Source organism: Filicampus tigris, chromosome 13 (genome assembly GCF_054856515.1).
Source record: "Filicampus tigris isolate MCC_2025a chromosome 13, RoL_Ftig_1.0, whole genome shotgun sequence".
Taxonomy (NCBI): Eukaryota; Metazoa; Chordata; class Actinopteri; order Syngnathiformes; family Syngnathidae; genus Filicampus; species Filicampus tigris.
The window spans coordinates 24,255,956-24,281,084 of record NC_141229.1 but is presented as its reverse complement, the minus strand read 5'-3'; the positions used below and the strand labels follow the sequence as shown (position 1 = coordinate 24,281,084).

The 25,129-nt window shown below is 44.1% G+C and overlaps 1 protein-coding gene across 1 annotated transcript in view; it reads left to right on the top strand.

Moving 5' to 3' along the window:
* setd3 (SET domain containing 3, actin histidine methyltransferase) overlaps positions 1 to 25,129 on the top strand; it is a 189,018-nt gene that overhangs the window by 88,116 nt on the left and 75,773 nt on the right. The window contains exons 5-6 of the mRNA XM_086049398.1: positions 5,574 to 5,646; positions 20,568 to 20,824. Of these exons, the coding sequence (XP_085905524.1) occupies positions 5,574 to 5,646; positions 20,568 to 20,824 (330 nt within the window). The remainder of the gene's footprint in view (positions 1 to 5,573; positions 5,647 to 20,567; positions 20,825 to 25,129) is intronic.

Here is a 25,129-nt window from a genome sequence, read left to right as displayed (position 1 = left end):
TTTTATCCAATGCTGTTCCTTAAATTTCACTGCAGCACTGCAACACTGTCACTTACTTTTTAGTATTTTTCCTCTGTACTATGTACAGGCTAAAATGAGTGTTCCTCATACTTTTTATGTAGATGTATGTTGGTGTGTATATACACGTTACTGCGTATATTTACATAGGTTTGATCTTGAATGTTTGCCGTTAATGATATACATTAATACATATACATTTTTATCATACCAGCCCTCGCGGATCCTGAGGTCCTCTGGCGCCGGCCTTTTATTTATTCCAAGGGTGAGGACCAAAATGCATGGCGAGGCTGCATTCAGCCGTTTTGATCCTCACCTTTGGAATAGCCTGCCAGAGGACGTCAGGTCTGCAGAGACTGTTGATATTTTTAAGAGGAAGCTCAAGACACACCTTTTTAGTTTGGCTTTCAACAACTTTTAAATAATTTATCTTTTCTTTTGATTGAAGATAATTCTGTGTTTTGCTTTGAATGTTTTAAAGCACTTTGAGTTGCATTTTTATGTATGAAAAGTGCTATATAAATAAAATGTGATTGATTGATTGATAATGGCTACATTATGCCGCCGTCCCTGTGTGACCTATATCTTTGCTGCTGTAACACTGAAAATTTCCCCACTGTGGGATCAATAAAGGCCTTCTTATCTTATCTTATATTAGTCGACTGATGCTAACTAGCCTGGATGCCCGCTAGCCTGATCTCTGACGGAGACTCTACACACAGTCCACCTCACCGGAATCTCCCCTTCAAGACGACACTTCGTTTGACGACCAACGTTTGTAAACGTCACCAATCTGCTCCTCTGGTCCTCTTTTCAGTTAGGGAGAACAGCGTACCCCTAACTGCCTCTGTTCGGCGGCTCGCACACTCTTTCTCTCCAGGCGCACAAGCTCTGACGTCATCACTCGCATCGTGAGGCAATGAAATCGTCGTATTGTCCATTGCATGTGCCACACCAATGTTAAGAGACAAAAAGCTGGCGCATTGCTTCAGCTTTTACTCCCCAAAGCCAGATTTTGGCTCAACTGCCACATTTGCCTGGTGATGGAGATTGAGAACCCAGATCCTCAGCTTTTGCAGGTCCACCGCTGGAGGTATCCGGGCAAACTTGGCGCTGGGAGCGCAATAAAAAATGCAGCAAAAATATAAAAAGCATTGAGATCAGCTCCTTGGTGGCAAAGCCCCGGGGGTGGATGGGATCCACCCGGAGTTCATAAAGGCTCTGGATGTTGAGGGGCTGTCATGATTGACACGTCTCTACAACATCGCGTGGACATCGGGGACAGTGCCTCTGGATTGGCAAACCGGGGTGGTTTTCCCCCTTTTTAAAAAGAGGGACTGGAGGGTGTGCTCCAATTACAGAGGGATAACACTCCTCAGCCTCCCCAGCAAGGTCTATTCAGGGGTGCTGGGGAGGAGGGTCCATCGGAAGGTCGAATCTCGGATTCAGGAGGAGCAATATGGTTTTCGTCCCGGCCGTGGAACAGTGGACCAGCTCTACACCCTCAGCAGGGTCCTCGAGGGTGCATGGGAGTTCGCCCAACCAGTCTACATGTGTTTTGTGGACTTGGAGAAGACGTTCGACCGTGTCCCTCGTGAGTTCTGTGGGGGGTGCTTCGGGAGTACCCGGGTACCGAGCCCCCTGATAAGGGCTGTCCGGTCCCTGTACCACCGATGTCAGAGTTTGGTCCGCATTGCCGGCAGTAAGTCGGATTCGTTTCCAGTGAGGGTTGGACTCCGCCAAGGCTGCCCTTTGTCACCGATTATGTTCATAACTTTTTTGGACAGAATTTCTAGGCGCAGCCGAGGTGTCGAGGGTGTCTGGTTTGGTGGCCTCAGTATTGCATCTCTGCTTTTTGCAGATGATGTGGTACTGTTGGCTTCTTCAAGCTGCGATCTCCAATCCTCGCTGGAGTGGTTCGCAGCCGAGTGTGAAACGGTCGGAATGAAAATCAGCACCTCCAAATCTGAGACCATGGTCCTCAGTCGGAAAAGGGTGGCGTGCCCTCTCCGGGTCGGGGATGGGATTCTGCCCCAAGTGGAGGAGTTCAAGTATCTTGGGGTCTTGTTCACAAGTGAGGGTAAGATGGAACGGGAGATCGACAGGCAGATCGGTGCAGCGTCTGCTGTGATGCGGACCCTGTATTGGTCTGTCGTGGTGAAGAAGGAGCTCAGCCGAAAGGCGAAGCTCTCAATTTACCGGTCGATCTACGTTCCTACTCTCACCTATGGTCATGAGCTGTGGGTCGTGACCGAAAGAGCAAGATCTCGGATACAAGCGGCCGAAATGGGTTTCCTTCGCAGGGTGTCCGGGCTCTCCCTTAGAGATAGGGTGAGAAGTTCGGCCATCCTGGAGGGACTCAGAGTCGAGCCGCTGCTCCTCCACGTGGAGAGGAGCCAGTTGAGGTGGCTCGGGCATCTGATAAGGATGCCCCCTGGACGCCTCCCTGGTGAGGTGTTCCGGGCGTGTCCCACCGGCAGACGACCCCGAGGATGACCCAGAACACGCTGGAGAGACTATGTCTCCCGGCTTGCCTGGGAACGCCTTGGGATCCTTCCGGAAGAGCTGGAAGATGTTGTTGGGGAGAGGGAAGTCTGGGCTTCCCTGCCGAAGCTGCTGCCTCCGCATAAGCGGGAGATAATGAATGGATGGATGGCATTGAGATGTGAGAGAGACTTGCTTAAGTCGCCAGGAAGAGGGAAACAGGAGAGAGTATCAGGAGAGTGTCAGGAGAGGGCAACAGGAGCGAGCAAGAGAACAAAAGGCCAGACACTTTATCGCCTTAAAAAAAGGGGAGGTGGTGAAGTTTCCACCCCCCAGCTAAGGTTTCAGGTTAGCCTCAGTTCGTGACATCAAAGTTAGCTTTGAGTCTATTGAATTGTCCTGTTTGAAACCTTTGTGCATTTCACAATTTGTAACTGTTATCAATTTTCATGCTTCAGCTGGAAATATCTCATTCGGAATGCGTCCGAAGTTTAGGAGACAAAGATATGAGTTTAAACCTATACCTACATTATGTCATAAACCTGACCATGAAAATAATTATTACCATAGAAAAGCAGATTTATCAATGCAAAGTTAGCAGGATAAGCACAGTAAACAATACACATCATACATTAAAATATGTTTCATTTCAGGGTAATTTTGATTGACGGAAAGGCATAGGAAGTTCAAAGCTGCAGTTCACATGTCCACCTCTTGGTGTCATTGTCCAGCACTGCCAATGTTCTTCGGGGTCTGGCCCCCTGCTAATTGCGAGAGGAACCCTCCGACTTCCCGCTGGGGAAATTCCAGAAAGTCTGCTTTAAGGCAGTCCGAATCCACAACCCACTGTCTGTGGAGATGGTCCAGGTGACGAGGAGTCTCACTTTATAATGAGTTTGTTTATTTCTGAGCCCTAGCATGTCTGTCAAGTCAAATGGCAGGGTTTCTCTGGGGATTCAATTGTTCTGAAGTAAGTCTGGAGCAGACTTGGTGGCAGTCCTGGCTGAATCTTGTGTCCAGCCCTGGAGACATGGTCCCCATTAAGGCATATTTGTTACAGATCCCCCTTTACCGGTCAAAATTCTGTATGTTCTGCACCCCAGAAGGATGTCAGCAGGTGGACAGGTGACACAACAATGCAACAACCAAGGCATACAGTTGGTGCATACAACCCATTCATTATTGTTTTGAGGGGCCCGAGACAGATTTGGTGTGTTAACACCCCCATTTCGGTTGTTGGGCAATGGTTTGCCGGACTGCCGCGGGGCCTCATTAAACGATTTTTGGGAGGCACCCTCCAGTTCATTGGGTGGGTCCCAGCTTACAATGAAAACACTCGCATCTGTTGGGTTCGCATTTGAACAAATAGTCTTTAGCGGCCAAGTCGCGCAGCTGTGAACTGGTCAGCGTCTGAGGGCACAAGCCCAACCCTATATAGTATTCGAAGTTTGGGTGTAGATTTTCTCTAAAAAACGTTTTGATGTCTTCAGTTTCTTCCATGCCAGGTTCATTAAGAAATCTGAAATATGTGTCACGCAAGCGGCAGTAATAGATCTGAGGGGACTCGTGTCTCCCTTGTTTAATGGACAGGGTGACCGCCATGCCAGCTGCTGTTTGTGGGCCGTCAAATGCCACGACCATCGCTTGGTGTAAAGCTTCTGGATCGTCTAATATATGATCCATTTCCGCAGCGCGTTCTTCTCGAAGTGCTTTTTACATGTTTGTTTAAGGCGAGTTACGTCGTCGGAGGCTTGGTCTAATAACAAGCAGGCACACTGGTGATCCGCCTCGACCCTTCGCAATTGTCACAATTGTGACCGGACAGACTTGGCGCGTGTGGGAGCGCAATAAAAAAAGCAGCCAAAAAATTGAAATGTGAGAGAGACTTGGTTAAGTTGCCAGGAAGAGGGCAACAGGAGAGCGGCAGGAGAGTGTCAGAGAGGGCAACAGAACAAAAGGCAAGACCTTTTATCTCCTTTAAAAAAAGGGGAGGTGGTGAAGTGTCCATCCCCCAGCTCAAGTTTCAGGTCAGCCTCAATTTGTGACATTAAAGTTAGAGTTGAATCAATTGAATTGTCCTGTTTAAAACCTTTGTGCATTTCACAATTTTAACTGGCATCAATTTTCTGGGGGTCAGTCTTTGTCCAGCACTGCCAATGTTCGTCGGGGTCTGGCCCCTTGCTGATCATGAGAAGAACCCTTCGACTTCCCGCTGGGGAAGCTCCAGAAAGTCTGTTTCAAGGCAGTTCGAATCCACAACATATTGTCTGTAGAGGTGTTCCAGGTGACGAGGAGTCTCTTTGTCAGGAGTTTATTTCTGAGTCCGAGCATGTCTTTGTCAAGTCAAATGGCAGGGATTCCCAGGGGATAAAATTGTTTTGAAGTGAGACTGGAGCAGACTTAATGGCAGTCCTGGCTGAATATTGTGTCCTGCCCTGGTGACGTTGTCCACATTAAGGCATATTAGTTACAGATATACTTCAAAAGTTTTAATAGATCTTGTTACAACCATAATGAAAGCCTAGACACACTTCCAATCAAACATGAGATTGATCTGGTTAACCTGCTCGGAGGAAAACCTCAAATATTAAAATATGTACCGGCATTTCCTTTAGTCCGTAGATGGTGCTACCACTATAATGAAAAATAAGTTTGTGGATGTCTTCAGGCCTAGACTCTCAGCAAATCTGTGAACAATTGACAATACAGGATTGTCTGGGTCAAGTTACAGCAGCTTTTGTTGTCACGGCTAAGAAGGCCCTCTGCCAAAAAGTCTCAGTCATTTAGTCTCAGTTATGATGAACCTCTTGAGGCTTTTTTTACATGTATGCAATAGGACCTTAACCCAAAACAAGCTCTTTGGCTTTGGCAGAATATATTGGACACATTTTTTATTGGTGTAAAAATGCATGCTCCGTAGCAACTTGGCACCATTTAAAGGAGTCTTGAATAGGCTTTACAATGGTGAAAGATGTACTTCTAGTAAGCATTGTTGTTAAGGAACGGAAAGAAAATATTCCACCAAACAGAGTTCGTCCTTAATTTTTGTGATGATTGTTTTCTCTGTATAGGCAGAAGAACTGTTCTTGTGCATTCCTAGGAAGCTGATGATGACCTTGGAATCAGCACGGAATTCCATCATGGGTAAGAAATCTATATCTTCATCATTAGTATGAAGCCAACTGAAGGTTTAACATTTTTATTTCATTCTATATTTGATATACAGTATTCACATTTTACGTTGTTGCTGCCCAGAGATGACATAAACCAAAGAAGCCGTTTGCTACCATTTTTACTGCATTCCATCCTTACACACAATTGATGTGAATGCTAACCCTCCACGATTTTGCAAAGTTTTGATCGCAACTATTCATGCATAATCAAGAAAATCCCGCAAAATCACACTTTGTCAGGTTATCGTGGAGGAGGACCCTAACGCAGGAGGCAAAATTAGACTGCAGTATCAAGTATTCAATTAAAGAAATAACTAAAAGGCTAGCAAGGTACTGTGACAACAAAAATGTTGAAGTCCAAAAAACAACAAGGACCAAAATAAACTAAGCAAACACTAGGACTAGGACTAGGACTGGACTGGATTTGACAAGTGACAAGACAAACCAAAACGAACCAACCAGGACTGAAAGAAAGCGGAGAAATACAGACAAATTGATTATACAATGAGGAACACCTGGACAAGACACAGAAGGGACCTGATTGGTTAGCACACAGGTGGACAAAATAATCACACAAAGTAAGACAATAAGACAAAAAGTAAATTCAAAGTGCTATGTTTATCTTATTGCTCCAAGAGACTTTTTTGTTAAATATACTCCCAGATTTTCACAGATCTAGGTGGAATGTACAACCGGGGCTGCTTTTTAAAAACTTTGTCGTGGGCGCTAGCGAGCCATCTTTTCAAGATTGCACAATTAACTAATTTAATATTGATGAATTTGCCAGGCCTGATATGTGTTTCAAAGTTTCATGAGTTTTCGTGCATGCTTACATCCTCAAAATCATTCATTCATTCATTCATTATCCATACCGCTTATCCTCACAAGGGTCGCGGGCGTGCTGGAGCCTATCCCAGCTGTCTTTGGGCAGTAGGCGGGGGACACCCTGAATTGGTTGCCAGCCAATCGCAGGGCACACAGAGACAAACATCCGCACTCACAATCACACCTAGGGGCAATTTCGACAGTCCAATCAACTTACCATGCATGTTTTTGGAATGTGGGAGGAAACCGGAGTACCCGGAGGAAACCCACGCAGGCACGGGGAGAACATGCAAACTCCACACAGGCAGGCCGGAGCCGGGATCGAACCCACTACCTCTGAACTGTGAGGCGGACTGCTAACCAGTCGCCCACCGTGCCGCCCTCCTCAAAATCAGCATTGTTTAATTGTCAAACTGGGCGTTCGCATGGAAACAGCTTTTTGCGAAAAATCTCAAACTTCGTGTTTTAACATCATGAAGGCCGAAACCAGGGGTTGCAACCTTTTACACTCAAAGTGCCATTTCGATCTGATTTCCACGAAAAAAAACACTTGGAGCTGTAAACACTTTTTGACATGTAAAATGAAGGTGTGTGTGGGTGTGTGTGTGCGTGCGTAGGTGGGGGTGTGTGTACGTCTGTGCGTGTGTGTGCGTGCGTGTGTGTGTGCGCGTGTGTGTGCGCGTGTGTGTGCGTGCGTGTGTATGTGTATATATTAGGGGTGGGCGATATGACGATATTAGATCGTTAAGCGGTTTAACGTGTTTACGATCTCATAAAGCCGAAAGATCGCTTGATCGTCTACATGGCACATTCTAAATAGTTTCGCTCTATGGCGGCCCAAAGCCGCTGACGCGTATACCCGACCAACCAATCACTGCACACACATTGCACCGTACGTGACACTCCCCGTCTCCCTGTTTGTTTGTATAACGGGAAGCTATCACGGAAAGTCACCACGAAGCAGAGATGGTCCCGAAAAGAAACTCCACATCCACAGTGACAATTTGGTTTGGCTTTTCCTCGGAGGAGAAAGCGCAAACCAGTTATTTGCAAAGTTTGCAGGGACTCTGTTTGGACGTCAGCACTGACAGCCAAAGCAAACAGTGATTAGACACATGGTAGCCAGAGGCAGCCGCTATCTCCAAGCTAACACAACCCACGGTAACACAGTCATTTAACAAGGGCACTCCATATGAAAAAACAAGTAAGCAGTGTAAAGAAGTAACTGAGGCATTGACTTATTACCTTGAAGACATGATTCCCATTAAAACAGTGGAAAACGAGGGCTTTGAAAGTACTAGACCCGCGTTACGAGCTGTGTTTTTATGTTTACGTTGTTACCTTTTATGTTTACATTCACTGCACATTTTGATATTATATATATATATATATATATATATATATACACATGTATATACATATATACATGTATGTATATATATATATATATATACGTGTATATATGTATATATATATGTATATATATATGCATGTATATATATGTATATATATATATGTATATATATATATGTATATATATATATATATATATGCATGTATATATATGTATATATATGTATATATATATATATATATATATGCATGTATATATATGTATATATATATATATATATATATGCATGTATATATGCATGTATATATATGTATATATATATATGTATACATATATATGTATATATATATATATACATATACACAATCAAATCAATGAAGATCTGTTCGCTCTTTGAAAATCTTGTGTGCACGGATATAGTCCCAAAATTATGAAAGAAGGTTCCAATGGTAAATCTTTATAGATAATATCTTGTACAGCATGATTTATAACCCTCCAAAAATTTTTGATTTCCCTACATTCCCAAATACCGTGGAAGAGAGTTCCTTTTCCATCCCCACATTTTATACATGTGTCCGGAATATTTGGGTTGTATCGGTTTAATTTCACAGGCGTAATATAAACACACATAAGCCATTTATATTGTAACAGCCTTAGCCGAGATTTAATGGTCTGTTTATGGGCTTTTTTACACACAAATTCCCATTCTTCCAGTGATAAATTTAATTCCAGATCTTTCTTCCAAGCTTCTAATTTCGAAATTGAGTTATCTGAGGAGTTTGATAGCAATAAACTGTAGAATTCTGCTACGATGAAAAAAATAGTTCGTAGATGTCTTCAGGTGTAGACTCTCATCCAATGTGTGAAATTTTGACAAGATATCATGGGGATCACATCACAGCTGCTTTTAAAGTCAATGTGATGCTGAATTGTAAATTAAATTAAAAATGGCGGACTTCCGGTTGGGGGCATCCTAAGTTAAAACTTTTGTGTCACGTTGAATAATCAGACTTTGCGGCACCGTCAAGGCCATGCCCTTCGCCGAAAAGCCACAATATTCGCGTAGAGCTAGATCAACGTCTTGAGGCTTTTCTGACAAATTTTCAGTCAGATTCGTTCAACGGGCTTTGTGCAGTAAATCGAAATGTAAAAAATGACAATTTTTGTCGCCACTAGGTGGCGCTATATGTATAATGGAATATTATCATATAGATGTCTTCAGGTCACGACTCTTTACGCACAGGTGAAGTTTGGCATTTTTTGGAGCATGTGCATTCAGGTTTTTCTCCTGTATGTCGAAGGGAAAAATGTACGCCAAATTTGATGCCCCGCCCCTGTCATATAGTTTATCGAAAACAAAACAAAAAATTCCCAGTTGTTGCCCCAGATCTTGAGATGATATATCCAAAGTCAATTGGAATAATCCTCTGGGACATGGGTGCAAAAGTATGCACCCTGTAAACGTGCAAAAATGGTCCAAAATTGGACATTATAAATTCATAGCTCACTTCCTGTACACTTTAGACTATGGCTGCAATTACCTTTTTTGTACGTCTCGGGGTGCTGCACGTGCCTGCAAATTTTCGTAGGCTTAGGTCAAACGGGCTGGAATTCTATTTTGTTTTCCTACTCTTGGTGGCGCTACAGAGCCATTTCGCTTGCGCTGTTTACGGCGACTTTAAAATATCACATTTTTCGCCAGGCCCGATGAGACTGCAAAGTTTGGCGAGATTTCGTGCATGTTTAGGGGAAAAATGCGATCATTTGGTCAGAAAAAAAACAAATAATAATAATCATTTCTACAAAAACAATACAGACTGCAGCGGTCGCTGCTCGGGCCCTAAGTAGAGCTGCAAGCGGCTATAAAGGGCCCTCGCAGCCCTGGCAACGTTGGGGTACTGGCACGTTGGGATTCTCACACATCGGAATTGAAAAATTTTATTTATCATGTAGATCAAGTTACAACAGCTTTTGTATTCAAGGTGACGCCAAACTTTAAAGTAAATTCAAAATGGTGGAATTACTGTTAGGTTCAGCAGATGGCTCCAAGAGACTTTTTTGTAGGTCTTTGCCTGTTACATATGCCACGAAATTTTTGTAGAGGTGAAACGTACAACTGGGGCTGATTTTTAAAAATATTCTAGGAGGCGGTAAGGGAGCCATTTTTTAAACAATTAAGATAAGATAAGATAAGACAAGAATGCCTTTATTGATCCCACAGTGGGGAAATTTTCATTGTTACAGCAGCAAAGATATAGGTCACACAGGGCGGCATAATGTAGCCATTAATGTATAAAATTGACGGCAAACATTCAGGATCAAACCTATGTAAATATACGCAGTAACGTGTATATACACATGTATATACACACCAACATACATCTACATAAAAAGTATGAGGAACACTCATTTTGGCCTGTACATAGTACAGAGGAAAAATACTCTAAGTGACAGAGTATTTTGACAGAGTAATTGCGACGTAAAACAAAACAAAAAAAGATGATTTCATCAGGCCTGATATTTGTGCAAATTTTCGTTTGAAATCATGCATGTTTAGACCGTCAAAATAATCCATCCATCCATTATCGATACCGCTTATCCTCACAAGGGTCGCGGGGCATGCTGGAGCCTGTCCCAGCTGTCTTCGGGCAGTAGGCGGGGGACACCCCAAATTGGTTGCTAGCCAATCGCAGGGCACACAGAGACATACAAACATCTGCACTCACAATCACACCTAGGGGCAATTTAGAGAGTCCAATCAACTTACCATGCATGTTTTTGGAATGTGGGAGGAAACCGGAGAACCCGGAGAAAACCCACGCAGGCACGGGGAGAACATGCAAACTCCACACAGGGAGGCCGGAGCCGGGATCGAACCCACGACCTCTGAACTGTGTGGCGGACGTGCTAACCAGTCGACCACCATGCCGCCCCGTCAAAATCAGCCTAGTTTTATTTGCGAACAGCCCGTTGCCATGGCGACCGCTTTTAATGAAAAATCATAAATATTGTATTTTAACATCAGGAAGGTTTTTACAGAGTCTTCCGAGCAATTCTGAGGTCGACCTGGTTAACTTACGAGGAGAAAAAGATCAAAGGATAACACATGTACAGTGATCCCTCGCTACTTTGCGCTTCAACTTTCCCGCCCTCAGTGTATTGCGGATTTTTCAGAAGCATTCATGAATTAAAAATGAAACAACACAGCCATATCGGGAGCTATATTGCAGAAAGACATATTGAGTTGACTTGGAAACTTTGTGCATACCCGCAGGCACTCATACAAGGCGGTGACTGGTTCCCAGCGTGAGATCGACCAATGAGAGCACAAGTGGATTTACTTTTTTCCCCACACACTGTACTGTACGTGAGCTGACTGGGTGCGCATCATCGCAGCCTCTCGCTAGTCTCATCCACTATTCAAATGTGCCGTTGATTAAGTCAGAGTCAAGCAGGATACTTTCTCATGCGTATTTATAATGATGTGTTTACTCTAATAAAGTTTTGCTAAAATCGGATAGTACAGTACAACAGCTGTGTTTATAGTCGTGAGCGCAGCGGGCTCCCGGCCGGCCAGCGGCATGGACGACTTAAGACATGGCCAAATAAAGTGTGAAAGTGTTCGTTACTTTAGTCTAAAGGTTGTCTTAAAACATCTTACCTTAACTACAGTCCCGCGTTGCATATTATCCAAAGGACTTGATTGATGTTGTTGTGCAAAGATAAAATTAATGCATGATCCCCCCCCCGGCGGCCATGCTTCTTCTTCGTTTTTGAAATGAAGTAGGAGGAGAAGAAGAAGAAAAAGCAGGCGAAAGAATGAGGGAAGAAGAAGGAGCGGCCGCATTTACTTTCACTTTTCACGATGGCGTTTTAAAGTGCAGGATTGGATAAATTACAGTATGGCATTCTAGTTAAGGTAAGTCAATTTTATGATAAAAATGAAAACTTTAACGTAGTTTTTAGCGAACGTTCCGTCGTGCTCGTCAGCTGCCGCGGTAGGTTGAAGCTAAATTCTGATCACAGCCTGCAAGCTTGGTATTTATATTCTTCCTTTAGCATTTTTATAGTTAAATTGATTGTTTAACAAGTATTTAGAAGTGTGGTAACCATGTTGGGGTTCGTAACAGAGGCGCAAATCCCCCAAAATAAAACTGTACAATAAGTATCATATAAAGTAATAATCATAATCAGACATCCGACTCTACTTCGCGGGTTTCACTTATCGTGGCGGATTCTCTCCCCCCATTAACCGCGATGAATGAGGGCTCACTATACTTCCTTTAGCCAGTAAGTGGCGCTACCACTATGATAAAAAAAAAAAAAGTTCGGAGATGTCTTCAGTCTTCGACTTTCATCAAATCTCAGTAGATTTTTAGAAGAAATTATCATGTGGGTCGAGTTCCAGCAGCTATGTTAATCAGAGCAAATTCATACTTTAAACTTAATTCAAAATGGCCGACTTCCTTTTTGGTTTAGCATATGGCTCCAAGAGACTTTTTTGTAGGCCTTCAACTGTTACATAGACCTCCAGATTTTCGTTGATCTAGGTGAAAAAATTACAACCGGGGCTGAATTTGAAAAAATTTCTAGGGGACGCTAGTGAGCCATTTCTGATAAATCACACAAAAAAATTAAAAAATATTTTTGATTACGCCAGGCCTGATGTATGTGCAAAGTTTCGTGAGATTTTGAGCATGTTCAGACCCTCAAAATGAGCGTTGTTTTTTTGGCGAACTGGGTGTTGCCATGGCAACAGCTTTTCACGAAAAATCACAAATTCCGTATTTTAATATTAGGAAGTCCCGAACACTCTTCCGAGCAAAGATGAGGTGGACCCGGTTAACCTGCTAGGATAAAAACATCAAAGGAAAAAAAACATGTATTTCCTTCAGCCACTAGGTGGCTCTACCACTACGATGAAAAATAAGTTTGTAGATGTCTTCAGCCTTTGGCTATCATCTAATATGAAACATTTTGAGAAGTTTAGATGATCTGAGTCAAGTTAAAACTGTATTTATTGTCACATTGAATAATCTGAATTTGCAGCACCGTCAAGGCCGCGCCCTTCACCGAAAAGTCACAATATTCGGCGTAGAGGAAGATCAATGTCTTGAGGCTTTTCTGACAAATTTTCTGTCTGATTCATTCAACGGGCTCCGTACAGTAAATAGAAATGTAAAAAATGACAATTTTTGTCACCATTAGGGGGTGCTATATGTATATCAGAATATTATTATATAGATGTCTAGATTTTTTGGAGCATGTATAGGGGAGTTATTAAGGTTTTTCTCCTGTATGGCGAAGGAAAAAATTCACGGCAAATTTGATACCCCGCCCCCGTCAAATAGTTTATCGAAAACTCAAAAAAAAATTCCCAGTTGTTGCCTCAGGTCTTAAGATGATATATCCAACGTTTGAAGTCAATCGGATTAATCATCAGGGACATGGGTGCAAAAGTATGCACCCTGTAAATGTCCAAAAATGTTCCAAAATTGGACATTCAAAAATTCATAGCTCACTTCCTCTACATGTTATACTATGGCTGTAATGGACTTTTTTGTACGTCTTGGGGTGCTTCACGTGCCTGCCAATTTTCGTAGGCCTAGGTCAAACAGGCTTTAATTCTATTTTGTTTTCCTACTCTAGGTGGCGCTGCAGAGTCATTTCGTTTAATTTTTTTACGGCGACTTTAAAATATCAAATTTTTGCCAGGCCCGATGAGACTGCAAAGTTTGGTGAGTTTTTGTGCACGTTTAGGGGGTCAGAAATGCGATCGAACGTGGAGAAAATAGAAAAAAATAATAACAACTAGAGCTGCAAGCAGCTATAAAGGGCCCTTGCAGCCCTGGCAACGTTGGCGTACCGGTACGTCGGGATGCTCGTACATCGGAATTGAAAAATCGAAATTATCACGTGGTTCAAGTTACAGCAGCTTTTGTAGTCCAAGGTGAGTCCAAACTTGAAAGTACATTCAAAATGGCGGAAAGAAGCTTTTTGTAGGTCTCTCTCTGTTTTATATACGATCAAATTTTCGTAGATGTAGGTGAAGCGTGCAACTGGGGCCACTATTTATAAATTTTCTAGGGGGCGGTAGCGAGCCATCTTTTAAAGATTGCACATTTGAATAATTACTTAATGATGAATTTACCAGGCCTTCTACGTGTGCAAAGTTTAATGCGTTTTCGTGCATGTATACATTCTCAAAATCAGCATTGTGTTATTGGCAAACTGGGCGTTACCGTGGCAACAGCTTTTTTGCGTAAACTCTCAAACTTCGTGTTTTAACATCATGAAGACGTAAACACTCTTCCGAGTAAATATGAGGTAGATCTGGCTAACCTGCCAGGAGAAAAACATGAAAGAACAAAACATGTTCTTAATTTAGCAAGTAGGTGGCGCTCCTTTTACGATGAAAAGTTAGTTTGAGATGTGTTCAGGTATAGACTCTCATCAAATGTGTGAAATTTTGACAAGATATGTCAAAATGAGGATCACATTACAGCTGCTTTTTGAAGTCAATTGGAATTCCGGTTCCGGCGCCGCGCGAGTGGCTGCCCGCTACAGCAGCTCCGGCTCACCGGTGAGCCTTTTCGTGTGTTTTTGTACCTTACCTCTACCTCACACCTTTTTCACATAATTGATAGTCGTAAACCTGCGTAGCAATGGACACCCAAACTGCGGTATTCTTGCCGCTGCTGGTGGCTATTTTTTGCGCTATCGTGTCCGGCGATTTGACTAGGAGCCGCGCCCCCATTGTTTACAGCCGGAGTCAGTTGTTAGCACTCTGTGCTAACCCTGCGCCGGCTCCCGGGGCAAGGCCCGATATCCCCCGTGAGCTGAGGAGGAAGATACGAGGATCTCGTGCGGGGGTTAAATGCCGGGAAAGGAGGAAACGATACCATCCCGTCCTCCCGTCTGTTATCATGGGAAATGTTAGATCTCTCCCCAACATAAGAGGGACTTCCGGCAGGCTAGCATGATGCTATTCACGGAGTCGTGGCTAACAGCGCTAACGCCAAACGCGGTCGTAGAATTGGACGGCTTCCAAATCATACGCGCGGACAGGACGCTGGAGAGTGGAAAGAGGAAAGGACGAGGGCTGGCTGTGTTTGTGAACGATAGATGGTGTAATCCTGGGCACATCACGATTAAAGAGCAGCTTTGAAGCAGGGATATTGAGCTGCTAGCTGTTGGCATGAGGCCATTCTACATCCTGCCAGAGTTTAGTCATGTGATTACGGTGACCGTCTACGTCCCCCCCGCCGCCAGCAGCGACACAGCCTGTGATGTCTTGACTGCAGCCGTGAGCAGGCTACAAACACAGCACCCAAATGCCCTGATACTCATCTCTGGTGACTTCAATCATGCCTCCCCTTCCTCCTCTCTGCCTTCATTCACACAGTATGTCACCTGCAACACCAGAGACAATAAAACACTGGACCTTTTCTATGCCAACACCAATGAGGCATACACATCACTGCCCAGCGGCTCTCCAGTCTGTGTACAAACCTCTGGTCCGCAGGCAGCCAGCTGTGACCCGCATGGTTCAGAGATGGTCTGGAGAGGCCGAGGAGGCCTTAAAGGACTGCTTCAGCAGAACTGTGTGGGAAGTATTCAGCGATGCTCACGGGGAAGACATTAGTAGTCTAACGGACACTGTTACAGACTATATAAATTTCTGCATGGAGAACACCATACCCACCAGGACAGTAAGGTGTTTCTCCAACAACAAACCCTGGATCACACCAGACATAAAAGCTCTCCCGAAGGAGAAGAAGAGGGCTTTTGCGTCAGGCAACAAAGAGGAGCGTAAGACTGTGCAGCGACAGCTGAGGAAGAGGATCAGAGAGGGGAAAAGGTTCTACAGGAAGAGGATGGAGGAACAGCTGCTGCAGAATAATGCCAGGGGAGTCTGGAGGGGCCTGAAGACCATCTCAGGCCACAGACAACCCAAGACCCGGACTCGGGCGGGACCTGCAGTGGGCAAATGAGCTGAACCTCTTTTTCAATAGGTTCGATCAGATGCCTGCCCCCACTCAGTCTCGCTGGGCGTGTCACCCCCTCCCCCCTTTTCTCCACAGTCTCCAGCTCCCAGCTACACCAGATAGCCACCACTCCCTCCTGCCCAGCCTTGGCCTTCACAACATCTCAGGTGAAGAACCAGCTGAAGAAGATGAAGGCGAGGCAGGCAGCGGGTCCAGCCCCCAGCTCCTCAAATCCTGCGCAGACCAGCTGTGTGGAATTGTCCAGCACATGTTCAACCTGAGCCTGAAGCTGGGCAGGGTCCCCCAGCTATGGAAAACATCCTGCCTGGTCGCGGTGCCAAAGACCCCCCACCCGAAGGAGCTCAACAGCTTCAGACCAGTGGCGCTGACGTCTCACCTGATGAAGACCCTGGAGGGACTGGTCCTTGTCCACCTGCGTCCCCTGGTGAGCTCCTCAATGGATCCACTCCAGTTCGCATATCAGCCTGGCATCAGTGTGGATGATGCCATCATCTACCTCCTCCACACTTCACTCTCCCACCTGGAGGAGGCGGGGAGCACTGTGAGGATCATGTTCTTTGATTTCTCCAGTGCTTTCAACACCATCCAGCCCACCCTACTGGGAGACAAGCTGGAGCGGGCGGGGGTGGCCCAACACCTCACCACATGGATCCAGGACTACCTCACAAACCGGCCACAGTATGTGAGGACACAGGACTGTGTGTCTGACGTGCTCCTCTAGCACGGGGGCCCGACAGGGAACTGTTTTGGCTCCCTTCCTGTTCACCCTCTACACTTTGGACTTCAACTACAGCACCCCTACCTGTCACCTGCAGAAGTTCTCTGACGACTCTGCGATTGTCGACCTCATCACAGATGATCGGGAGTGCAGAGAACTTACTCAGGGTTTTGTGGACTGGTGCCAGCCGAACCGCCTCCTAATCAGTGCGGGGAAATCCAAAGAAATGGTGGTGGATTTCGGTAGGCGCCATCACTCTTCACCTGCGCCAGTGAATATCCGGGGAACAGATGTTGAGAGAGTCTCAACTGACAAGTACCTGGGTGTTCATCGGAACAATAAACTGGACTGGGGCGACAACACAGACACCCTCTATAGGAAGAGTCATGCAGACTCTTCCTACTCATGAGACTGAGGTCTTTTGGGGTTAAGGGGACACTCCTCAGGAACTTTTATGACTCGTGGTTGCATCGGTCAATTTCCAGGCAGTGGTCACCTGGGCAGGCGGCGTCTCGGTCCGGGACAAGACGTGGCTGGGCAAACTGGTCAGGAGGTCCAGCTCTTTCCTGGGCTGCTCCCTGGACTCTGTGGACTCAGTGGAGGACAGGAGGATGATGGCCAAGCTGTCATCAATGCTGGACCATCAGGCCCACCCCCTCCAGGGCACCCTAACAGCACTCCACAGCTCTTCAGTGACAGACTGTTACAGCCTCGCTGTGCAAAGGAGAGATTCTGCCGCTCCTTCTTGCCTGCTGCTGCCAGAATCTTTAACAAGAACATTGTGTAGTATCTACAAACTGGCGGACATTAGTGCAATTGTTTAGTCCTGCACCTGAGCTTATATCGTGGAATACCCAACATTCCCCACTACTGTAATACCGTGCAATACTCAACATTCCCCACTACTGTTAGTCTAGTTTTATTTTTATCCATTGCTGTTCCTTACATTTCACTACAGCACTGCAGCACTGTCACTTACTTAGAGTATTTTTCCTCTGTACTATGTACAGGCTAAAATGAGTGTTCCTCATACTTTTTATGTAGATGTATGTTGGTGTGTATATACATGTGTATATACACGTTACTGCGTATATTTGCATAGGTTTGATCCTGAATGTTTGCCGTTAATGTTTTACATTAATGGCTACATTATGCTCCCGTCCCTGTGTTACCTATATCTTTGCTGCTGTAACATTGAAAATGTCCCCACTGTGGGATCAATAAAGGCCTTCTTATCTCTTATCTTATCTTATCTTAATAATCCTCTGGGAAATGGGTGCAAAAGTATGCACCCTGTAAACGTGCAAAAATGGTCCAAAATTGGACATTCAAAAATTCATCGCTCACTTCCTGTACAATTTAGACTATGGCTGCAATGACCTTTTTTGTACGTCTCGGGGTGCTGCACGTGCCTGCCAATTCTTTTTTCTTTTCCTACTCTAGGTGGCGCTACAGAGCCATTTCTCTTGCGCCGTTTACAGCGATTTTAAAATATACAATTTTTCGCCAGGCCCGATGAGACTGCAAAGTTTGGTGAGTTTTTTGTGCATGTTTAGGGGTTCAAAAATGCGATCATTTGGTCAGAAAAAAAACCGAATAACAATAATTGCGACAAAAACAATAGGGACCTCGCAGCAGTCGCTGCTCGGGCCCTAATTATCCAGATCTTCTGTCTATGTGGACCTTTTCATTAAAGACCTGCAAAAAATAAAATAATCATTTAAATGTTTACTGAAGGTCTCAGCTATTATGCCACCAATAGCGTCACCCATATATCAATCAGCCTGTCTTCTGTGAGCATTCGGACCTTCTTCACACAAATCTGCAAACATTTGTTAATCGTTTTGTTTCATTCCTTGTAAATAAATTTATCTCTTTTCACTTTTTCTTCTTTCTTTCCTTTTGCTTTGAACAAAAAACTAAGCAAATCACCAATTAACCAATGTCTTATGATCTTCTGAAGCAAAATCTACAAAATTGACCGTCCAAATATTTACCACCAATCCCAGACATTGGACTTTTAGCAATAGAGCCAAGACACCAGTCTTTCAGCTTCTCCTGCGTCCATTTGGATCCTCTGAACAAAGATCTTGGCCTCTGCTGGGGAAGTGAACTTGTGGACCTCCTTCTTGTATGTCAGCACCAACGTAGAATGGGCGAGAATGCCATGCCACCCCAAGCTGACGCAGCTGGTCGCAGATGCCGTCAAATTGTTTGCGCCCTCTATGCACCTCCGTAGCGACATCTATGAAATACTTAACACGCTGATTCTTGAAAACGAGGTCCTTCTTTGATTTCGCTGCTCGAAATACCATCTCTTTTTGCTGATAGTTTAGAAATCTAATAACAACTGCTCTCGGTGGAGCATCAGAGTCTCTTTTTGGTCTGACGCGATGCGCCCTTTCCAAAATCAGAGGCGAGCGCAATGAATTCAAGTCACGCGCGTCAGGCAGCCAACTTCCCATAAATCCGCACCTATCAGAGCCCTCACAATTTTTGGGAAGACCCACCAGTCTGAGGTTATTAAAGTGTGATCTCGTATCCAAGTCAATCAATTTCTCTTCAAGTTGTTTCTTTTATGTAAGTCCGCGACCCCAGCTTTCACGCCAACATGTTCGTTCTCCACGGTGGAGAGCCGTTCCTCCGCTTCAATTAGCCGCTCTGTACATTCAGCCACCTCCTTTCTTGTTTCGGCTATGGCCGTTAATACGCTGACAAATCTCCTTGTGACTTCCATCTTTAAGTTGCGAATCTCTTCTCGTGTTTCATCTTTAGCCAAACGTAGTTGTTGGTCTTTAATTCCTAATGTTGTAGGGGTCTCTTCCCCGTCATTTCCGCTAGCTTACACGTTGACTACGGGGGCGGCCTTGCCTCTAGCCTCCTGAATAGCAGCATTAGCTTCCTTGCTAGCGGGCTGCTCCACGCCTTGTCCAAAGTTTGAATAATTTGTACTGCAATGTTTTCTGTTTGTCCTTAGGCGCTTTTCTGCGTCAATTCCCACCTTTCTGATGTGTTCTTCGATCCAAATTTAAGGATTAATAAGGATTGTTGCAGAGAGCAGGTTCGAACGTGACTTTCTCACTCGCGGCCATAACCGGAATTTTTTTTGTAAATAATTATTAATAATTACTGGTTTGTTGTGTAACAAAAATGGATTTCAGGTCGGAGGAGCACATGGGCTTGACCGCCAAGCCTCCCCAGAAAAAAAAACAAGACTCTCTCTCTCAGCTGGAATTCCTCCTTTGCTCCTGAAAGAACTCTTCTCGAGACTCTGGCAAACTTTACCAAACTCACATTCTTGAGAAAATCTTGTGAACTTCCTCCACTTTTTCTTTAGACTGGCTTTAACTCTTTATCAACAGCGACCCTCTGATCCGTCCCGTGTCAGAGTCTTTGCTGTTCTTTGTTACTTTGAGCCGCCCGCCTAACAACCACGGCACACGTGGGGACCGGAAGTTCTGTGGTCACCACGGTTCTAGCCTCACCAGCTAGCCAGCACACCGCGGCCGCACCCCAACAAGGTGTGCCAGTAGGTGACCATATCAGTACAATGAAAAAAATGTGTATGTCTTCAGGCCGAATGTCTTGAAACCGGTGGCATTTCACTCCTGCACTGTCCACCCAACTCGGGGATTGAACCACGTCTCCAATTTGGGAGTGCAGAGCGCAGATCAGTTAGCTAAAATTCCAGGCCTCCCCTCATCTATGCATCATATTTGAAACACACACACATTTTTTCTATTTTCTTTTCTTTTTTTTTTCTCCATTACACCACCCTGGTCGACTTGGGAGTCATCTGTGGTCTTCCAGTCCACCACATTCGACTGGTTTAGCACTTCTGATCTAGGGTTAGGGTTAGGGTTGGCATCTAATTACATGTATTCTGTTTCATGCACCACCTAGAACATTTTCCTGATGCTTACTGATATGTGTGAGATCATTTGTCAAAAGTAGTGTCAAAATTTAATAAAAACTCTGTGTCTTAGGACCTTTGCTACGCCAGGACCGAATTCTGAAGGCAATGGGCAATGTGGCACTTGCCCTCCACCTGCTTTGTGAGCGGGCCAATCCCGCATCGATGTGGCTGCCATATATCCGCAGTCTTCCCGAGGATTACAGTACCCCACTGTACTACCAGCCAGAAGATGTGCAGCTGCTTCTGGGCACACAAGCTATTCACGATGTCGTTAACCAGTTTAAGAACACAGCACGCCAGTACGCCTATTTCTACAAACTTTTACAGGTAGGGAAGCTTACGTTTCACATTTAGAATACACTGAATAGTAGCAACACTCAAGGGCACATGAATATCATGTTGTCCAGTTAGCCTGCTTTGTGCTATACAGGTATATGTCTTTCTCAATTAATTAGAATATTGTAGGATGTTGTAGAATATTATAAGTTATTTTTATAGATGCCAAATGGCAACATTTTATTTTGTGTCCCAATTACAAAACTTTATTGAATGTTTAGTTGTTTGTTGAAGAAAAAAAACTCCACTCAACTTTATTTATAGAGCACCACAAAAACCATTGCTGCATAAAAAGTGCTTTCCATGGAGTAAAAATTAGACGTACAAAAACAAAGATGCCTAACATTTAGCGGGAGTTCATTCATATATATATCTATATCTATATCTATATCTATATATATATATATATATATATATATATATATATATATCTATATATATATCTATATATATAAAGCTTTATGTACTAGCACGCCAAGACAGCAGCAACATGTCCAGTATTAACAATGCCAACGCTGAGTGACTATTTGAACATCATGTCTGAGCAATAAATCTAACACCAGAGAAATGGCAAATCCACTTACAGAAGAAATACATTCAAGAACTTCTCAATATGCTGAACATAAAACTTTTCAAAATAATCTAGATCCAGATAACCATTTTTATACAAATACTAATATTGGATGTGAGTATTATACTGATGATCAGTTAAATGAAAACATAAAAATGGACAATGCTCTCTCAATTATACATTTTAACAGCAGATGCCTCTATAAAAATTTCACCAAAATTAAAGATTATTTGAGTAGTATAAAGACATTCCAAATAATAGCCATATCTGAAACATGGCTTGATGATGAAAAAATAACCAATATGCAAATGGAGGATATGAATTGTTCACAATTAATAGAAAGAATAGGAGAGGTGGCGGTGTCGCAATCTATGTTAGCAAAACTCTGAGATGTAATATAATTGAAGGTTTTATTTAAGGACTTATTCTATGGAAAATATTATGGAGTGTTTAACTATTGAGATTCTTATTAAAAAATCATCCAACATAATTATAAGATGTGTCTATAGAACACCAGGATCCTGCCTTGACCCTTTCAATAAAAAAATAGCGGACATGTTTAGCGATTTTAATGATAAAAAACTGTGACAATTTTGTGGGGACCTAAATGTTGATTTATTAAATCCAAATGGCCGCCAGAAAACAATTGACTATTAACACGGTGTACAGCAATTGTCTTCTTCCGGTAATTATAAAACCTAGTAGAATAACTATAGATACAGTCACACTAATAGATAATATATTAATTAATAAAATTGACTATGAAATAGTAAGTAGTCTACTTCTAAATGATATAAGTGATCACTTGCCTGTCTTTGCAATTATTCAAAATTATTTCAACAAAAAAATAAAACAAGTAATTTATACATCAGAAACTGAACCGAAAAAAACAGGCTTGATAAGAATGAAAATAAAACGAAGGAAACTTTGATACATGTATTGCTGTATTTATTGTTGTTTGCTCTAGTGTTTTTTTTTCTTTGCCATTGAATGTTTCTCATTTTGAACATAATTTCACAATGCTTTTTGGTGAGGAAGTGTCTGGTAAATTCCTTGCAACATGACCAACATTCTTCAAACTAAGGGTCATTGCAGATTGTAAAAATCTTCAACAAAGTCCAACTATCTTTGACTTGTCGATCCTCAACAATGTATTTTGATGATCACGTCATTTTGTATTGAGGACACAGATGGGTTCATTTGAAATGTTTATGATCTGGCTTTATTACAGACATTACAATAGGCAACACAACAACAAAACAGTGGTGACCAAATGTACGTCAACCCCTACTGTTATTGTTGCTGAAATTTTGTCAACGTCAATAGTGATGTGCCTGAAGATAAATACACATTTTGTGAAACTTTCACCTCTTGTTATTAATACATTTTTTGGGTAGTATCCTTAGCATTATAAATAAATAAATACATACATACATACATAAATACATAGTAGAATAACCCAATTATTTGCATTGTTTTGACCCAATTAGTTGTGTTCGTTTAACCCTAAATTTGGGGTCAAAATGGAATAACCTAATTTGTTGTGTTAATTTAACCCTAAAAACTTGGGTCAAACCTGAATAACCCAGTTTTTTGGTTCAAATTGACCCAAGTCTGGGTCGGTTCTTCTTTAACACAGCAATTGGGTCAAATTTAACCCCAAATTGTTATTTTTGACCCAACTGTTTTAAGAGTGTGCGACAGTGATTCTCCTCTATGTTTGGCTGCACAGTGAGCAGAGGTCAGCTTCTACAGAAAGTAAATAAAACTGAGTTAACTGAGTTTTTTTTTTTTTTTAAATGCGTTATAAAATTTAAAATAATCTCCATAGTTAACGCTTTAACTTTGACTGCCCAAATATATATATATATATTTTTCGACTTCCGGCGCCGCGCGAGTGGCAGCCCGCTACAGTAGCTCCGGCTCATCGGTGAGCCTTTTCGTGTGTTTTTGTTCTTTAATATTACTCTACCTCATACCTTTTTCGTATAATTGATAGTCGTAACTTGCGTAGCAATGGACACCCAAACTGCGGTATTCTTGCTGCTGCTGATGGCTATTTTTTGCGCTATCGTGTCCGGCGACTTGGCTCGGAGCCGAGCCCCCATTGTTTACAGCCGGAATCAGCTGTTAGCACTCCGTGCTAACCATGCGCCCGCGCCCGCTCCCGGGGCGAGACCCGATATCCCCCGTGAGCTGAGGAGGAGGAGACGGGGATCTCGTGCGGGGGTCAAACGCCGGGAAAGGAGGAGACGATACCATCCCGTCCTCCCGTCTGTTATCATGGGGAATGTTAGATCGCTCCCCAACAAGATGGACGAGCTAGCGGCGCTTACCCGGCACGAGAGGGACTTCCGGGAGGCTAGCCTGATGCTATTCACGGAGTCGTGGCTAACAACGCTAACGCCGAACGCGGTCGTAGAATTGGACGGCTTCCAAATCATACGCGCGGACAGGACGCTGGAGAGTGGAAAGAGGAAAGGAGGAGGGCTGGCTGTGTTTGTGAACGATAGATGGTGTAATCCTGGGCACATCACGATTAAGGAGCAGCTTTGCAGCAGGGATATTGAGCTGCTAGCTGTTGGCATGAGGCCATTCTACATCCCGCGAGAGTTTAGTCACGTGATCGCGGTGACCGTCTACGTCCCACCAGCTGCCAGCAGCGACACAGCCTGTGATGTCTTGACTGCAGCAGTGAGCAGGCTACAAACACAGCACCCAAATGCCCTGGTACTCATCTCTGGTGACTTCAATCATGCCTCCCCTTCCTCCTCTCTGCCTTCATTCACACAGTATGTCACCTGCCACACCAGAGACAATAAAACACTGGACCTTTTTCTATGCCAACACCAAGGAGGCATACACATCACTGCCCCTCCCCCCGCTGGGCAAAGCTGATCACAACCTGGTGGCTCTCCAGTCTGTGTACAAACCTCTGGTCCGCAGGCAGCCAGCTGTGACCCGCACGGTTCAGAGATGGTCTGGAGAGGCCGAGGAGGCCTTAAAGGACTGCTTCAGCACAACTGTGTGGGAAGTATTCAGCGATGCTCACGGGGAAGACATTAGTAGTCTAACGGACACTGTTACAGACTATATAAATTTCTGCATGGAGAACACCATACCCACCAGGACAGTAAGGTGTTTCTCCAACAACAGACCCTGGATCACACCAGACATAAAAGCTCTCCTGAAGGAGAAGAGGAGGGCTTTTGCGTCAGGCAACATAGAGGAGCGGAGGACTGTGCAGCGCCAGCTGAGGAGGAGGATCAGAGAGGGGAAAAGGTCCTACAGGAAGAGGATGGAGGAGCAGCTGCTGCAGAATAATGCCAGGGGAGTCTGGAGGGGCCTGAAGACCATCTCAGGCCACAGACAACCCAAGACCCGGACTCGGGCGGGACCTGCAGTGGGCAAATGAGCTGAACCTCTTTTTCAATAGGTTCGATCAGATGCCTGCCTCCACTCAGTCTCTCCTGCTGCAGTCTCCACCTACTCCTCCTGCTGGGCGTGTCACCCCCTCCCCTCTTTTCTCCACAGTCTCCAGCTCCCAGCTACACCAGATAGCCACCACTCCTTCCTGTCCAGCCTTGGCCTTCACAACATCTCAGGTGAGGAACCAGCTGAAGAAGATGAAGGCGAGGAAGGCAGCGGGTCCAGATGGCATCAGCCCCCAGCTCCTCAAATCCTGCGCAGACCAGCTGTGTGGAATTGTCCAGCACATGTTCAAC